The sequence below is a fragment of the Panthera uncia genome, assembly GCF_023721935.1.
Source record: "Panthera uncia isolate 11264 chromosome C1 unlocalized genomic scaffold, Puncia_PCG_1.0 HiC_scaffold_4, whole genome shotgun sequence".
Lineage (NCBI taxonomy): Eukaryota > Metazoa > Chordata > Mammalia > Carnivora > Felidae > Panthera > Panthera uncia.
In genome coordinates, this window is record NW_026057585.1 from 61,795,208 (window position 1) to 61,812,739 (window position 17,532).

The following is a 17,532-nucleotide window of genomic DNA, read 5'->3' on the forward strand; positions in this document are numbered from 1 at the left end:
AGCTGTCCCTGCAGAGCCATGCGGATGGCAGAGAGGGAGGGAGCATCTGGCTGGTGGTCACACCTTGCAGTCCAGTGCTGTGGGCAGGCGGACATTGAGGGAAGAGAACCATTTCTGTGGAGTGTCGGAAACCGTGCTTCCAAGCCCTCTGTGAAAAGGCTGGTGTTTTCCCCAAAGTTGACAGTCAGCCCTGCTTTCACCCCTGACTTACTGTGCACCTTTGAGCAAGTCTTTGGCCGCTCTGGGCCTCTAGCTTGTCATCTTTGAAATGGGAAGGTGTAGGTGGCCCTCCAGGGTCTGGGCCTGTAGGAGGGAGGATCTGGTGGGCAACCCTCCCTTCTCGGGAAGCGCCGGGCTGGCTATTGGGGAGGCTCTGGAAGGTGGGGTAGACGGAGGAACAGCAGCTGGCACACCAGCGCCTCCCCCGAGGGGCCACACGCCACGTGTGCGGGCGTGTTTTGGGAGTGAGCGCCTGGCTTGTCCTCTCCCCTCGCCCACTCTGTGCCGCAGCGTCCCAGGCTCCTCCAGCACCCAGGCCAGCCTCTACTGGCCCTGCAGCACCAACGCTCTCCTGGGCGGGATGCCGCAGGATGCAGCAGTAGCCCCTGGAAGGGATCTCTGGCTGGAAGTTGGCCAGGCCGTACACCGTGGGAGCGTGGGCTGCCTGGGGAGGGGGCAGGCTTCCTGTCCTGCAGCGGTGGAGGCGAGGCCGAGATTCGTGTAGGGGCTTAGGAAGGGCCCTTTAAGACCTGAGGTTCCGTGACGCTTAAGGCAGCATTAAGGGCTTTGGTGTTCGTTCTGCCGCTGACATCCCAAATCAGCACACGCCTCCGAGAGCCGACAGAGAGCGCTTCAAAGCCGCCATTTCATTTGATCCTCCCAGACCTGTAAGGTTGGGGGCCCTCTGTCCCCGTGGTACAGGCGAGGGAGCACAGCGGAGGGTGGCAGCTGTGAAGCCGGGGCCAGGCCACGGGCCTTCAGCCACGGGGTTGCCTTGCACGTAGTCGCGCGAGGGGCCGTCACTTTGCTTGTGCGCCGCAGTGTTTTAATCTTTAAAGCGGACTCGTGATGGGGCCGTTGTCATGACTGAGCCCGCTGTGCGGCCTGGCCCGGAGTGAGCACTGGGGTCACTTGTGCGGTTTGCCCAAAGTCACACACGTGTGCCCAGCCTGGGGCTGGCTCTCCCGTGCTCTGACCTGAGATCTGGCTCCGCCTGCCAGCCTGTGCCATTGTCTTTAAAGAGGGCCTGGCTCCTGCACGTTTCCGGAGCTGACTCTGGGGATGCGGGACTGCCTGAGGACCCCTCTGTGGCCACCCTTGTCTCCCTCCTCGATTCTCTGCCACTTGGCCTGGTGCCGCCCCTGTCACTGTCTACACCCCATCTGCATATGCTCTTAGACTCCAATGCCCTGTCAGGGTGACCAGGCAGAGGAGATGGCCCCACAGCCGGTCCTTGGCTGGAGGACCTGCCACCAGCATGATGTTGGCTCTGAGCTTGTCAGCTCTGGCTCTTGGGCCTCCTGTGCCGTTCCTCTCCCCACCCACCTTTCACCAGACGTGTGGGGAGAGTGTGGACCTAGAGGGGTTTTTGGCTTTTTTTAAATGTTTATTTATTTTTGAGAGAGACAGAGCACAAGTGGGAGAGGGGCAGAGAGAGAGGGAGACACAGAATCTGAGGCAGGCTCCAGGCTCCGAGTTGTCAGCATGGAGCCCGATGCGGGGATCGAACTCACAAACTGTGAGAGCATGACCTGAGCCGAAGTCGGACGCTTAACCGACTGAGCCACCCAGGTGCCCTTGTAGATCCAGGTTTAAACCCCAGCTGGGTCATTGGCTTCCTGACTTTGGGTGGATCTTTCTCCCCTCAGACCTTCAGTCTCCTGTAAAGTGGGAATAACACTAGTTTCGTGGCAGTGTTAAAAGGACAAGCCAGAGACTGTATGTAAAATGTGTTATGTGCTCAGGTAACACTGGCTGTCCCTTTGCCGTCAAATTTTCACCGACCTTACTTCTTTCAGATTCTACAAAGGCAGAGTTTAACCAGCCCAACCAGCCCAGTTTTACTTCCTGTTCATTTACTCGTTCACTCCTTCATTGATTCAGCACCCAGTCTGTGGCGGCTGGTACGTGGAGTGATGCATGCATGAAAATCATTGAGATATAGTCCCCACCTTCCAAAGGTACTCGGAGCCTAGTGGGAGAGATGGACACGTGGCCACGATCATAGCCCAGTGTGGTACGGGCTGTGGCAGGGGTAGGAGGATTACAAGGCATTTGGGGAGGGACTAAGGTGAAGCAATTAACCCTAAGAGGTGGTCAGGGAAGGCTTCGCAGAGGAGGTGCTCTTTGAGCTGGGTTTGGAGGATGTGTAGGCGCCCAAGTGGAGAAGGGAGGCAAGGTATTTATTTCTTCTGCAAGGAAAATAACACTGAAAGAGGGGTCAGGCGCAGCCCCGATAGGAGGTTCCTGATCCAGGCATTCCTGTGACTCACCGCGCTCTGCCTTGGGGGGTTGTACTGAGCCAAGGTGGGACTCTTCCCTCAGAATTGGTGATTCCCCCTGAGTTTTCTTCCTGCTTCTCCAGCACTGTGCTTGGTGAGGGCCCCACACGCTGACACCTGAGTCAGGTGACCTGGGTTGGGGGACAGCGCAGGCATGGGGCAAGGTGGGGGATCTGTACATGCTGGGCCTTGGGGACAGCCACCAGCCAGGCCTTTGCGGGTCCTCTCCCCTTCCACGTTCAGACCCAGCCCCTGCCCCCAGGCTGCTGGCAGTTTCTTCTCCCTCGGAGTTCCTAAAGTGGGCAGGTGTTCGCCAGTTGGATCTGTTACGAGTCCGCTCCTTTCCACCCACCTGAAACCCAAGATGAGAGGGCTTACTGGACCTCCACATGCTTTTGAGAGAAACCATCCTGAGACCCCTGAAGATGTGTTTCAAGTTGTGACTGTCCCTCTGTGCTGGCTTGTCATTGTGGCCCCATCCCTCGGCCCCTCACCTTTTTTAACGAACGTGTAATTTTTTTTCTCATCAAATCCTTTCCACAGACTAATCCTCTTGCTTCTATTCTGTTTGTCTTTCTTCCCCCCTTCCCTCTCCGGTGCCCCTTCTCCTTCTCATAGACTGACCCTTGGTTATCGTTGCAGAATTACGGCAGCGGCATGAGACCACCACCCAACTCCCTCGGCCCCGCCATGCCCGGGATTAACATGTAAGGCAAAAAGGACCTTGCTGGCAGCTCAGAGCCCATGGCTCCCCGACCCTCTGCTGGCCCCCCCAAAGACTCGTGAACAGAGTCATTCTTGGCACCTCTCTGGACCTCAGGCCTCTCATCAGTGGAGCCGGGGATGCTGGCGATAGATACTTGGATAAGAGCTCATATGGTCCCGTATGGGGCTCATCCGTCCTGGGTGTGTTTCTGAGCCTGCTGTGTGGATTAGCCCACCTGCTCCTCATAGCCCGGTGAGGTGGTTATTGCCCCCATTTACAGATGAGGTAACTGAGGCACAGAGAGGTGAAGTAGCTTGCCCCTGCTCACAGGGCTCTTAAGTGACAGGGCCAGGATTTGAACCCCGGTACAATTGGCTGCTGTTGTAGTGCTTGAGTGGTTCTTAACCCCCTTTCGGGGATAGATCCCCATGAGGATCTGTGGGTTCCCTTCCTGGGAAGATGCACATGCAGAGGCAGTTTTATATACTTGACACGTTTTTCATGTAATTTAGAGGAGCTTGTAGATTTCTAGCCGTGGAGCTGCCCATTACTGCCCGAGAACCAGGTGTGTAAGGCCCTAGGGCCGCATGAAGGATTTCCTGTTAGTGATGTCAGCCCTCTCGTTCTGGCGCTTCCGGCACCGCCCCCTTGGGGTCAACGACACCTTTTTCATTGTTGCCATCTCTCTCCTCTCTCTCTCTCTGTCTCTCCCCCTCTCCCCCTCTCCCCGTCTCTCTCCCTCCCCCTCCCTCCCTCTCCCAGGGGCCCGGGAGCTGGCAGACCCTGGCCAAATCCTAACAGTGCTAACTCAGTGAGTACCCACATCGAGTGGGAGGGGTTTCTAGGCTATGGGGTGATCCTGTCCCCAGGTTGGGGGTATCATGAGAGGCAGGGATGCAGCAAGAGTCCACCTGACGCTTGCCAGCGGGAGCCCCACCTGTAAGTGGAGGCTTGGGAGTAACATTCCCGGGGCCTTCCGGGTTTGGGCCCCGGCCCAGCCCGCTGATGGGCAGAAAGCCTGTGTGAGCTGAGAGCTTGCTCAGAGAGCATTGTCCACACAGAAGCGTCTGGCGATCCTCTCCCACCGGCAGGGCTGGCTTCTAGTGCTCAGGGGAAGGAGCTGGAAAGGGGCTCAGCACAGACAGTCTGGGGAAGAAGGCCAGAGGGGTGGGGAGAAGCTCTCGCTCTCCTGTCCTCTCACACTGGAGGGTCTCCCCTGCCTATGCCCCCTCAGAGCTCCCTGCCAAGGCTCTCGGGATCAGTTCAGTGTAGGCACTGGGCTTTGCTCATACCCCTGGCCCCCTCCTGGGGTGTCCCACAGCCTTTCCTAGCAAGAGGGGGTGGGTCCCCAAGTGGATTTGGGAGCCCAAGGGTACTGAGTATCAGAGGAAGGGACTCTGACACGTGGCTGCCCACCTCTTGTTTTTAGATTCCATACTCCTCCTCATCACCTGGTACCTATGTGGTAAGTGTGTGTGGGTTCGGGGCATTGGGTGTCCAGCCACATGTGACTGAATGTGCAAGAGAACTTCTCCAGGGTCCCTGTCTCTTTCCCTTTCAAAACACACTCCGAACACAAGTTCTAAACTCTGCTAGAACCTGCTGTCACTGTTCAGGTACCTTCTGGGGGCCCGGAAGTCCCCATACAAGACCTAGAGTTGGGTCCCCATCTTGGGGGCTGACCAGTGGCCTAGCTGGTTTCCCCCACAGGCCTCTGGTTCCACCAGTCGGCGTGTGAACACATACACGCACACCCACAGCTGCCTCTGGGTTTGAAGAAAGGCAGTGGGGCAGGGGTGGGGGGGGTGGGGAATGCAAGTCCAGCTCCCTTGGGGCTTAAACACTTGGGCTCTGCTTGAGCTTTAGTGAGAGCGGGATGCCAGTCTGGGCCCTGGAGGAACACTTGACTTTGGTGTGGCCGGAGCTCGGGGGTTTCTCCCGACCTGGGTCATGGCCATGGGTTCCTCACATCAGTTTTTATCTCATCTCCAGGGACCTCCTGGCGGTGGTGGCCCCCCAGGAACACCCATCATGCCTAGTCCTGCAGGTAAGAAGCCTTGGGGAGAGGGTGCCATCGAGAGAGTTAGGGGGTCCTGGAGGGGTCCCAGCGCAGGGCCAAAGCTTACCAACCACCCTTCCTGAGCAGCGTGTCCCCCACCAGGCATGTCAGCATCAGGTGTTTAGGAGGAAGGAGGTCCTTGGTGCCCCTGACCTTCCCTGTGGCCTTAGCAAGGTCACTCCTCCTCTCTGGTTAGAGGGAGAGGCAGGGCAGAGAGCTCCAGGAACGAGGGGGGTCTCACTGTCCTCAGCTCGCACTGGTTGGCAAGCACCCTTTCCCAGCTGTGGATTTCTCTAGATGACTGAAAAGGGGCTTTGGGCTTCTGGCATCCTGGAACCAGGACTCTTAACACCGTGTGTCTTGAGTTCCCAGAGCTCTTGGCTTCTGGTCCGCTATACGGGAGATCTCTTCTCCCTCTTTCTCTGATCAGAAGAGGGCGTGCGTGCACACATGTGGGCACACACACACACACACACACACACACACACAGCTTCACAGTTGCGTTTCTTTCCCAGCTGAGAATAACACACCACCATCTAGAAGGAATCCCACGGACAGTCTACCCACCCAGAAAATAAAAAGTGAGACGTGGTTGGATTTCTGCCCTAGAAAGAAGATGCCTACTCCTGATAGAAACATGTTAGCTGGTTTTCTTAGGAGACTTTCCTAGCTAATTGGGGAGACAGAGGGGTCCCTCTCTCCCCAGACTCCTCGGCTCCCAGTGGCAGGGAAGCTGCTTATCCATAGTCTGGAGCTAGCGGCGGCTGTGATGTTCCGGCCCCCACTCTCGCTCCCTCTTTCTGCTGCTGCATTTTTATGAGCCGCATGACCTACATTCAGACTGGGTCACATTAAACCACTGCATATGTTAATGTGTCTCCAGCCCCATGCTTCCCTCTCCCTCCTGCCCCATCAGCTTGGCAAGGTGGCCCCTGGGTAATTTGTGGCGTTTCTCTTTCCCCAGTTTGATTAAAACCCCTGGGTGGGATTGGGGGAGAGCGCAGCTGGTGGTCTGGCCGTCCCTGCGTGGTCCCTGGCAGGATCTGGGGACCAGGTTGTTTTCGGGTAGGGAGATGAGAATTTGAACCTGCCACCCCCGCTTTGCCACGTCCACACTGCTGTCCACACACCCTGGACTTCTTTGTTCCAGGGTTGAGCAGTTTTCACAGTTGAATTTTCTGTGATTAAAAACTTTGTGAATCTTCATTAAATACAAATTAGCCAGAAAATGGTGGTACTTAGAGGAGATTTTAGGTGATAAAATACAAAAGAATGAGTTCAAGTGCCACGAGTTTGTTTTAATTAAGAAATGAATTAATCACCCCGACTTGTGGGTTTCCACTGTTCTACAGATTCAACAAATTCCAGTGACAACATCTACACAATGATTAATCCGGTGCCGCCTGGAGGCAGCCGGTCCAACGTAAGTCCGCTTTCTAATAATTTACATATCAGATACCATAACAAATCATAATTAACTTCATCAGCTGAGGGGAAAGCAAGTTTAATTGATTTCAGCCATTTGTTACCAAAGACGAATAAAATAAACCGTCAGAAAAGCGATTAACTCTTGGGCAAATCGGTTCCCATTCCGCAGCTGGCCGGGGGTGGAGAGGTGCCCTCCCCTCTGGCCAGAGCGGCACACCCAGCCTCACTGTGGGGATCCCTGCCACCCTGAGCGGGGTGTCAGGGAGGGAGAGCACTAGGCTGCGGGTGGACCCGGGTCACTCCCCGCTCCGCCGACCGGCTGTGCCCACCCCAGGCAGTCAATCACCCTCTGAGGTCTGGAGCTGTGGGTCCCCGAAGCCCATCTGGGGACCTGCCTGCCCTGTGCCTCCAGCCCCTTTGGGAGCCCTGTGACTGCAGCTTCCTGGTCTCTCTTTGGGTCATTGCCTGCCTCCCACCCCCTCCCTTCTTGGCTTCTCCAAGTTCCAGCCCCTCGTAATGTAGGAGCTCCAGTTCCACCTTGTCTGACCCCTGCCCATCCACTCCCTCCCATGGCCTGTGTCCCCTGCTGGATGGCACTTGACTGTGCAGCCATAGCCCGTCCCCTTCTCCCAGCTGGGAGCTCCCCGAGGAGAGGGCCGGTCAGACTCACCTCTGGAGACAGCCCTTCTGCACCAGCTAGGGAGGGGACTCGGACTGGCCTTGCGCTTGGGGAGCCCAGGGTCTGGAAGGGAGGCTGCTATGTGACCAAATCAACAGTCTGGACTGCAGAGCCAGGGGCTCCGGGTGTTGGGGCCCCAGTGGTGTTCTGGCCTTTTGGGGTGCTTCGTTTGGTTCTGTTGGTTTGGTTCCTGATGTGACCCCTGAATCACCCACTGTGCTAAATGCTGATTGGGAGCTGCCCCATGCTGGACCCTGTACATATTTAATCCTCTGGCAGCCTCTGAAGGGGGGAAGTCTTTGGATCCTCCTGGGTTAGGGAGAGGGACCTAGAGAGGGGTCCCCTAGAGAGGGGTCACGTGACTGAGAAGCGTGGGAACCGCACTCCTTAACCATTGCTCCGCCGTCCCTGTCCCTCTCCTGGGCAGCCAGCACCCCTCCCACCCCAGCCCCATCACCCCTGCTACCCGTTAGGGTGACTGGCCATCAGGTTTTAGCATTAAAAGCTCTATGTCTCAGGAGACGACTTCCCAGGACACACTGTCCTTGGTTTGGGCAGTGGATGCCAAAGGGTGGGTGGAAAAGTGTAAGGCTCTTCCAGCAGCCCAAAAGCCAGGGGACACAGAATCTGAAACAGGCTCCAGGCTCTGAGCTGTCAGCACAGAGCCTGATGTGCGGTTCGAACTCATGAACTGTGATATCATGACCTGAGCTGAAGTCCGATGCTTAACCTACTGAGCCACCCAGGCGCCCCAAGAACATTTTTAAATCAAATATAAGTAATATGTGTTTAGTCAGTCCATTGCATTTAGTTTTTTTAAAAAAAATTAAATTTGTGTGTGTGTGTGTGTGTGTGTGTGTGTGTATTAATGTTTTATTCTTGAGACAATGAGCATGAGCTCATGCATGAGCGAGGGAAGGGCAGAGAGAGAGCGGGACATAGACTCCGAAGCAGGCACCAGGCTCCGAGCTGTCAGCACAGAGCCCAATGCAGGGCCCAAACCCAACAACAGGGAGATCATGACCTGAGCTGAAGTCGGACACTCAACAGGCGCCCCAAATTTGTATATTTTAAGAATACATAGTGATATAGCCTGGAAAATTGAAGTAATCCAATAAAGAGTCCAGATAAATTGTTGTTTTTCTCACACAAACCGTTTATTTATTTAACTAGTCCTCTACCAACTGCTGCTGTTAACTAGCCTGACTGTGGTTTTATTGAAATAATAGCACTTATGTAACAAAATAACGAACACAGAATAAACAAGTGGTGTAGAGACAGCTGTATGTCCCCTGGCAAGTGCATGAAGTTGGACCACTGCTCCACAGTGAAACCCAGAATCTCTCCAGAGCACTCAACCCTCGACATGCACATCCGCGCTGAAACAATAAAACGTTCCGAAGAAAATATAGGCGTAAATCTTTGTGGCCCAGGTAAAAGCAAAGCCTTCCCAATGACACCAAAAGCACAGGTGACAAAAGAAAAAAGTAGATAAATTGGACTTCATCAAGATTTAAAACTTGCATGCTTCGAAGGAGCTCCATCAAGAAGGTGAAAAACACAGCCCGCGGAGTGGAGAAGATATTTGCAAATCATGAATCTGATACCGGACTTGAATCCAAAATACGCAAAGACCTCTTCAAACTCAGGCACGAAAAACCAGCCCAATTTAAAAAGTGGGCCGACGATCCAAAATAGACTTTCCTGCCAAGATGTACCTGTAGCCAGTAAGCACACAAAGGTGCTCCGCTTTGTGGCCATCGGGGGGATGCATGTGGAAAGCACGAGACAGTGCTGCACACTCACTGGGCTGGCTGTCACCAAGAAACCGTGCCGGCGCGGGTGAGTCCGGGAAGACCCTGGAGTCCTCACACGTGGCTGCGGGGAACATGAAATGATGTGGCTGCTTTGGAAAACAGCGTGGCGGTTCCTCGAAAGCTTAAACAGAATGACCACAGGACCCTGCGATTCCACTGTTGGGTAGGTATCTACCCAAGAGAAATAAAAACCTGTGTCCACATAGTAATCGTCCACCAGCATTCACAGCGGTGTTATTCATAATAGCTAAAAAGTGGGAGCGACGCGTCCGCCGACTGAACGGATAAATAGAACGCAGCCTCTCCGTGTAATGGAACATGATTTGGCCGGAAGAAGGAAAGAAGTACTAACTGATGCCCCAACCCGGACGAACCTCGAAGACCTGCTGAGCGAAGGAAGCCAGCCGCAGAAGGTCGTATGTGTCCGGAGTAGGCAAATCCGTAGACAACAGAGAACAAATTAACGGTTGTCTGGGGCTGGGGGCTGGAGGGGGATGGGGAGTGACCGAACGGGTATAAGGTTTCTTTACGGGGTGATGAGAGAGTTCTAACGTCGATCTGGTGGTGATGGCCGCACACCTGCAGACATGCTAAAAACCACCGAACTGTGTGCTTGCAGTGGGCCAGTTGTACGGTGTGCGAATTCCAGCCCGGTCAAGCAGCTAGAAATAATAATACACGAGAAAACACAAAGTTTTTAAAAGATGCTTATGTTGAAAGCAGAACATGCCGTTGTTTATGACATTAATCGCGTTTGGGGGGCTGTTTTGTCTGATACGACTGTGTCCTGAGTTGGCTCCTAAAAAAGTCCATCACCTCCTCTCACTTGGATGAGTAAGTGTGAAATTTGTTGCCAGATGTCAAAAATGTGCCTCGGTGCCTGTGAGTGGCCCTGGGAAGCCTCTGGGGAGGCGGGAGGCAAGGAGGCCGCCTCTGTGGTACATGTGAGTGGGCGGTGGGCGCGAGGGAGCGGCTGGCACGCTAGCCGCACCCCTGCAATGTGGGCTCCGGCAGCCTGTGCTGCCCCCTGCCTCTCTGCTCACGCAGGACCCCTACCTAGAATGACTTCTGTGGCCTGTCTCCCCCTGCCCAAATTCTGTCCTCAGTTGTTTCGGCCCTCTGCCTCCTCCTCCATGCAGGGGTTCAGATTTCTCTGCCCTGTGGGGTGGTTGGGTGTCCATAACCGTGGACTCCCCTTCTGGGCTGAGGCTCGGCTGTGACTCAACTCTGTGTCCCTCGCCCGTGGCATAGGCCAGATGCCAAACAGTTCTCCTTTCTGCCGTGTCCACCCCTGTGCACCCTGACGTCTGGTCTGCATCACAGGGCCTAGGCTCACCAGACTGGGCTCAGCCATCCCTTCTCAACCATGGGATATGATCTCTGGCCTTTGGTTGCTACTTTTCTGAGATCATTCAATATACCGCCCCCTCCAGGTCCAAGGCTAGGGGTAGAGCAGATTCCACCTCCAGCCTCTTGAGCCGCCTGCCCTGCCACCACTTCTGCCTGGGGGACTCATCAGTGGCCTTCCTCTACATTGTCCCCAGGAGACAACTCTAGTCCCCCGCCCAGCTTCTCCCCTGACCCCCCAGTCACTCAGTAGACCCGATCTCCTCACCTCACCCATGAAACTCCATTTCTGAGGAATCGCTCAGAGGAGGCTGGTGGGACTCAGGCTCAGGCTGCCCGCGCCCCACTCACCACTCCTCCCATCTCCCAGGGGCGGGGGGGAACTTCCAGCAAAGAATTTCCCACTCTCTGTGCTTCACATTCCTTACCTGTAAAATGGGGATGAGAGACATTAATACCTTTGGCCCCTGGCTGCGCACAGTCCCCTATTTGTGCGTCTGCGTGAGGTTCTGACTGGTGAGTCACACGCTCCGTCCCATGGATAGAGAGAGCCTTATTACGGGGTCCGTGACACTTGGCTAGAGAGCTGTCCCAGAACCACACTGTGTAGCCTTGGGCCGGTGTCTTTCCCTCTCTGGGCTTGTTTCCTCATTTGGAGCGTAGGGAGGACACCCCTGCCCTGCTCAATTCCGAGAGCCAAGGGGAGGAACCAGCTCCGGCCTCCTGGCGGCATCAGATAGCCACGCGGTGTGCCCTACGGAGGAGCCCAACCAGATGGAAGCTCCCTGAGGGCACAGCTCCTTTGTAGCTGGGTGTGGGAGCCCGTGAGAGGGGTGCCGAGGGCCTGGGGCCCACTCAGCCACCACGCCCTGTGCTTCTCCCCCAGTTCCCGATGGGTCCAGGTTCGGACGGCCCGATGGGAGGCATGGGCGGCATGGAACCACACCACATGAACGGATCGTTAGGTAAGCGGGCGCCAGCCCCATGGTCATGCTGCACCCCGCGCGACCCTGCCCGAGCAGCCTTCTTTGGCTCAGCCGGGCCTGGTCTACCCCACTGACCTTGGCTGGGCACGTAGGAAGATCCCCAGAGATACAGCCAGGACAGAAGATCGTCTGCACAGAAATAGTGTGGGATTTGGGTGGCTTTGGAGACCTAGCCACGGAAGAACAAACAAGAAACTGAATCCAGGTTTTCCTTCCTTCCTTCCTTCCTTCCAGGGTCAGGTGACATAGATGGACTTCCAAAAGTGAGTGTGTGTTCTGTGTGTTCCTCCCTGATCACATCCACCTTGCCCCAGCCCTGAGGCCCCAGAAAGCCTTTCTCCCCATTGGGTGGGCAGGGCTCTAGGGCTCTGGGGCTCTGGGTCTCACCTCGTCTCTCCTCTCCCCAGAATTCTCCTAACAACATAAGTGGCATTAGCAATCCTCCAGGCACCCCTCGAGACGATGGTGAGCTAGGAGGGAACTTCCTCCACTCCTTCCAGAATGACAATGTAAGTGCTGCATGTATCCCTCCCCCCAGTTTCGTCCCTGGATCATCGTCTTACCTCTGGGGCCGGGGACTAAATTACTTAAGTTGTGGTGCCTGCTGGCGAGGACCAGCCTGGCAGGCTGGTGTCCCAACAGCTGTGCCTCTGGCTTTCACCTTGGTCCTTTTTCTGTACAAAGTGCAGGGCCCTCTCTTCCCCGCCGCATGGCCTCCAACCGCTGCCACCCCGACCACTGCCAGGACCTTCTGGAGGCCTCTACAGGGAGGCACATCGCCTCCCAACACTGATAAAGCTGACCAGGCTGGGAAAGCCCTGGGTTGGGACTCAGGAGGCCTGGGCTCTGGCCCACTGGGCCTCTGAGGGGGTCCACTTCTGTCTGTCCTGGGGAGGAAGGTTCATACCACTAGAGATTTCCTGGGATCCCCACGCAGAGGGCCTGGCTTCTATTTACATTCTCGTATGAAGAAACAACGTCATGATTCTGAGAACCCCAGACTAGCTCCCCCCAGGACACCCTGGGCGAGCTGCAGGAAAGCAGCTGTGTGGGAAGGGCAGTGTCGGCTGCTTCCTCAGCTGGGAAGAGGGGATTTGAGAAGGGAGAGGGGTGGGATGGAGGGGTGAGTTGTGATAGCAGCCCCCAGAGCTCCCACGATGCGGGGGTGGGCACAGTCTAGTGCTGAGCGGGCAGAGCCCTCGCAGGCTTCCCCACCCAGGCACGCTCCCAGACTGGCCCAATCTAGCCCACACTGGCCCTCATGGCCCTGTCTCTGCTTCTCCCCTTCCAGTATTCTCCAAGCATGACGATGAGCGTGTGATCCCCTCCTCTTCTCCGAGACGCTGAGAGAGCCGGCATTGCAGGCGGGAAGATGCCAGAAATTATGCAAGAAGAAGTGAGGTGTCATTACCCAGGAGCTGGGGGAGGGGCGTCTCCCTGCTCCCCCTCAGCCCCCACCCTCCTACTCCAGTCCCCCCAACCTGTCCCAATTTTAGTTTCATGCAATAAAAAGGCCGAACTTTTTATTCCATAAAACATGAAGGACAAAACTCAAAATAAAAATATATTTCAAGTCAATGACCAGAAAAATCCCACCCCTTGCCCTTTCCCAAAAGGACCTTTTATGTACATGACACTTTTTTGTTGTTTTTTTTGTTTGTTTGGGGTTTTACCGTTACTGGGATTTTTTAATTTGTTTTCAGGGGGGTTTTTTTGGGGGAAAAATTTTTAAAAATGGAAGCTTCTAGCAAGTCCCCCACCCACCCCACCCCAATCAACCCCTTTGCTTTCTTCTTTAAAAAAAAAAAAAAATAGAAAAAAAGAAAAAAGGACCAAAAAAAAAAAAATAAAAAAAAAAAAGCCCTGCTGTCTGTCTGTACCCAAGCCCTTCCACCAGGAAAGCTAGTCTAGGTGTGAGATCTCACGCTGTCTTTGTAGCCATCTAAAAATAATAATAATAATAATAAACTGGGCAGTTTACAATCGGTGGTTTCTTTCAAAAGGCCTTTTTTGGAAAGAGACAAGATAGTCCCCTTTCTCCACTTGGGGTTTTCGGTTTGTGCGGATGGGCAAGCAAGGGGTGGGAACCTGTTTTGTTTTCGCTTGGTTTCTCCCGGCGAGGTGGCCTCAGCAGCTGCACAACTGGGACCCCAGAACCACCCCCTCCCGTATGTGGCCCGAGGGGCCAGACCACCTGACCGCTTTCAGGACTCCGCCACAGCGGAGACTCGCTGTGACCCGGTGGCATGCACTGTGTTCCCAGGACTGCTTCCTCCTCTCTCTCTTCTGGACCTTCCCCTGCCCGGCCTCCCTGCCGCTCCAGCCCTCTCCTCAGCCCCCACCCCAGTCTTCCCAGCGAGAATCCTGCCAGCTGGGTGGTGGCCTGGACAGAGCGCAGTGGGGGAGGCCGCCCCCAACAGGATGGCTATGACCTGGGACATGGCAACCGTGACCCCCGCGTTCTCGCCCCATGGCCCTGGCTCGCATCGTCCTCGTCGTGTGTGCTCGTGTGTGCGGGCACTGTAGGGCTGGAGTTTGGGTTTCTTTTTGTTTTGGGTTTTGTTTTTTTTTTTTCTTTCTCTTGATTCTTGCTTCTTTTTCAAAGATGGGAATTGACCAGAATTGCTCTGTATACGCTTGGAACTGGATGGAAAGACTTTGGAATAGCTGTTGGGGGGGCGGGGGACACCAACAACCAAACAGACGTGCTGTTTCCGGTCCTGTTTTTATTTTCAAAAACCGACAAATGCGACAGTGGAGCCTGTCCCCTCCCAGGAGGGGTGACTCATGGCCTCCCTCACCTCACTACCCCCATCGAACCTCTGTGTCTTGCCCTGAAGACACCCGAATTCTTTGTACATTTACAGCCCCTCCTCCCTGCTCCCCTGTAGCTGCTGTTTGTTTTCCTCCCTCCCCTTCCTGATCCATGTATATCATACTATGTGAGATACCATCTGCCTGAAAAAAGACCTTGTGCGGATTATTGGGAACATTGTAGCTGTTTCTGTGTTTTTTCTTACCTTGTAGTCTGGTTCTGAATTAAGAGAGGAAAAAAAAAGTAATTATGATACATTGTAGTTTGTGTACGATATATGTTGATAACGTTTTATTAAAGGGACATCTTTTTTCCGCAGCCCTTCCTGACATGTTTGGGGGCAAACGTGGGTGGGAGTTTATTATACTGATTACAAAATGCGAGGTGGACTGCTTGGGCAGTTTCTGTTCCTGGTGCATGACAAGATTTTGTTTTGTGTTCAGGTTGTCCTCCCTGTTTTCCTGGGCATGTGAATTCTGCGTTTTCTGTGCAGAGTTGCAGTGGCCTTTGGGGAAGGTGGGTTGGGAAGGGAGACATCAGTCTCACGTCATATATTTGGGGGGCACTGCCAGAATGTATTTTTCAGGGAGTAGAAAAGTTTCCTGGTGTTTTCCAAGGAGAATCAGCACTGGCCAGTGCCAGTTGTGGCCCTGAGGGTGGCAGCCACACCTGGCTTTCCCACTCAGGTGGAGTGATTCACTGGTCCTAGGCTGGGGGCCCCACAGAGCTTCAGTTTTGTGTTTTTGTTCTGCTTTCCCTCCAAGGCAAGGGGAAGCCCATGGAGGATTTTCACAATAGCCTTTCCCAAATGCTGCATCCTGGAAGGTGGTTGGGTGGGGCAAGGTAAGCAGCGGGACAGGGGCATTTGAACATTTAGAAAGTAGGACTTGCTGCTTCCCTTGAGCTCTGGGGACCTTGCTCCAGGCCCGCAGAAGGGGAGGGAAAGTGTCGTAGGCTCAGTACATCTCTACATGGTCTGACCCTTCCAGACACACATTGCCAATTTCAGATCCTGTCTTTACCGCTACTTACTGTGACCATGGGCGAGTTAGTTTCTACCTGTGCCCTGCTTACCTCATTTATAAACGGGAATAATGGTTTACCTACCTCTTGGGGTTGTTGGGAGGATGAGGTGGCTCTTGTGAAGGGTTTAGACCATGCCTTGCACGTAGTACGAACAGCAGTGTTAGCTATCAGTGGTACTGTTCCTCCTATGGGGCGGCGGCGGGGGGGGGGGGGGGGGGGCGGGTGCAGAGTCCAAATGGGTGTGATGGGAGGATCTAGAAGCTTGCATTTTGCCCTTCCCTCAGCTTGGAATCAGGTTTCTGGGCTCTTCCTCAGCACAGACACCTTTGAACAACTGGGCAGCCCTCACCGTTGGAAGAGGATACTCAGGCTGGGACTGACCTGCACTCAGAGCTCTGAAGAAGTTTCTGTTCCACCAGCATGGAGCCTCTGCCACGTGCCAACCCAGTGCTGGGCAAAGGAGGTGGTGATGAGCAAGCAGCCACCGGTTACCCTTGCCGCCACCTGGGATTCCCAGGCAGGACTCGGGCAGGTGGGAGCCACGGTATGGGGGTGCCAAGCTGGAAGCGAACCCAGGTCATGCGGGCCCCGGTAGGGAGGAAAGGGCCCAGCCTGCAGTGGGATCCTGGTTTGCACCTCCCTGCACACCTCTGCTTATAGGGTAAGAACACCAAGCACCTTCCCACACCACCCCTCAGCCTGTGGCCCCCAGCAGCTAGGCTCCACAAAGCTGGAGCCGACATCCAAGTGTTCCGTGTCCCCAGAATCGCCAAGCAGGCACCCAGTTTCTCATGGAGTAACCGGATGTTTGTGGAGTAGTCACCCCTGCACCTTCCCCTGCATGCTGTCACCTATGGGCCCAGGTGGGTGGCCTTCACAACTTCCTGTTTCTGTGGATCCAGAGGCCAACTGCTCTGTCAGTGTCTGCCAGCAAACTGGGAGCTCCTGGAGAACAGAGACCAGGGCTCATTCTGTGTCTCTGGTTCCCAGCACGAGGCCAGGCACACAGCAGGTATTTATAAAATGGGCTGGACTGCCCCTGGAAGAGGTCTGTAGTGGGGAACCTTAGGGCTCAGTCCCCAGTCCTGACCTAGTCTTCCGTGGTGGCCCAGCTGGGGATGAGGAAACCCATGGACGCACACGTGTGTTTCGGGGGGAGGGTGACAGCTAGAAGGGGCTGCGCTGCTGTTGACAGGCTGGCTCTTAACTCTGGGCAGCAAGCCCACCCTGGATGCAGGTGGTGAGGCCGAGGGAAGCAGGCATTTGAGATTTGGAGAAGTGGATACATCTCTGTGGAAAGGACAGCTGTCCTCACATAGGAGCTTTCTAGCTCCTCACACTATACATACTCTGAGCCTCAGTTTCCCCATTTGTAGGGGGGAGGATAAAACCCACCAAGTCCCGCCTGCCTTGCCTTGCACATCAGGTGTGTGGGACTTGAGAGCGCAGTGGGCGCCCAGGGCTTAGCTCTGAGCTCCACGGGGGACACACCAAGGCCAGCCGCTAGGACTGCTCACTGAAGGTGGGTTGTGAGGAGGGCCCGCCACCCAGCCCGGCCTGCAGCACCGGCTTCTCCCAGGGCAGTCCTTGAGCTGCAAGGTCATCTACTGGCGGCCTCGCCTCTGCTGACTCGAAGCCTCCTTCCCACGCCCGAGTTGGCTGGCTTTGCCCCCACCCCCGCCTCCCACCGGACTCCAGGGGCTTCGGCCCACCCAGCCTGGCTTCAAAGCAGTCGCCACCATCCCACCAAGCCGAGAAGGCAAGTTGCGAAGCGGACAGAGTACGAGCCTGGGGGCCAGACACACGGGGCTGGCGTCCCACTTCACCATTTACCAGATCTGGTGGCGGTGACGCTGCTCCAGCTCACTCCCCAGAGGCCCTCTGGCAGGCAGCAGGGAAGGCCCACCTGCTTCCGTGGCGAACGGCTCTCAGCCCAGTCCCTCTGGGAACTGCACTCTGCCCAAGGAGGCTACCCAACCCGTCTCTGCCACACAGGGGAGCCGTGTATAGCCAGCCAATGATGGCGACAGACTGGTGGCGTCTGAAGAAAGGCTCACCTCCTTGCCACCCACAGAACTGGGAGCCGGCCGAGACCTCAGGTGCCGTCACCGGGCTCAGACCCCTCTGCACAGCGATGCCGCCACCACTCGCCAAAGGTGCTAGTCCTT

The 17,532-nt window shown here is 55.4% G+C and overlaps 1 protein-coding gene across 6 annotated transcripts in view; it reads left to right on the top strand.

Annotated features, from left to right (window-relative positions):
• SSBP3 (single stranded DNA binding protein 3) overlaps positions 1-14,656 on the top strand; it is a 163,033-nt gene extending 148,377 nt beyond the window's left edge. For 4 of the 6 annotated variants that reach the window (XM_049617114.1, XM_049617115.1, XM_049617119.1 and 1 more), the window contains 10 exons: positions 2,019-2,123; positions 3,144-3,208; positions 3,970-4,018; positions 4,637-4,672; positions 5,200-5,254; positions 6,619-6,689; positions 11,424-11,502; positions 11,758-11,786; positions 11,931-12,032; positions 12,815-14,656. In XM_049617114.1, the coding sequence (XP_049473071.1) occupies positions 2,019-2,123; positions 3,144-3,208; positions 3,970-4,018; positions 4,637-4,672; positions 5,200-5,254; positions 6,619-6,689; positions 11,424-11,502; positions 11,758-11,786; positions 11,931-12,032; positions 12,815-12,844 (621 nt within the window). In that variant the 3' untranslated portion in view covers positions 12,845-14,656. The remainder of the gene's footprint in view (positions 1-2,018; positions 2,124-3,143; positions 3,209-3,969; positions 4,019-4,636; positions 4,673-5,199; positions 5,255-6,618; positions 6,690-11,423; positions 11,503-11,757; positions 11,787-11,930; positions 12,033-12,814) is intronic. The other 2 variants (XM_049617116.1, XM_049617117.1) reach the window with 1 other exon arrangement.
• The last annotated feature ends 2,876 nt before the right edge of the window (positions 14,657-17,532 follow it).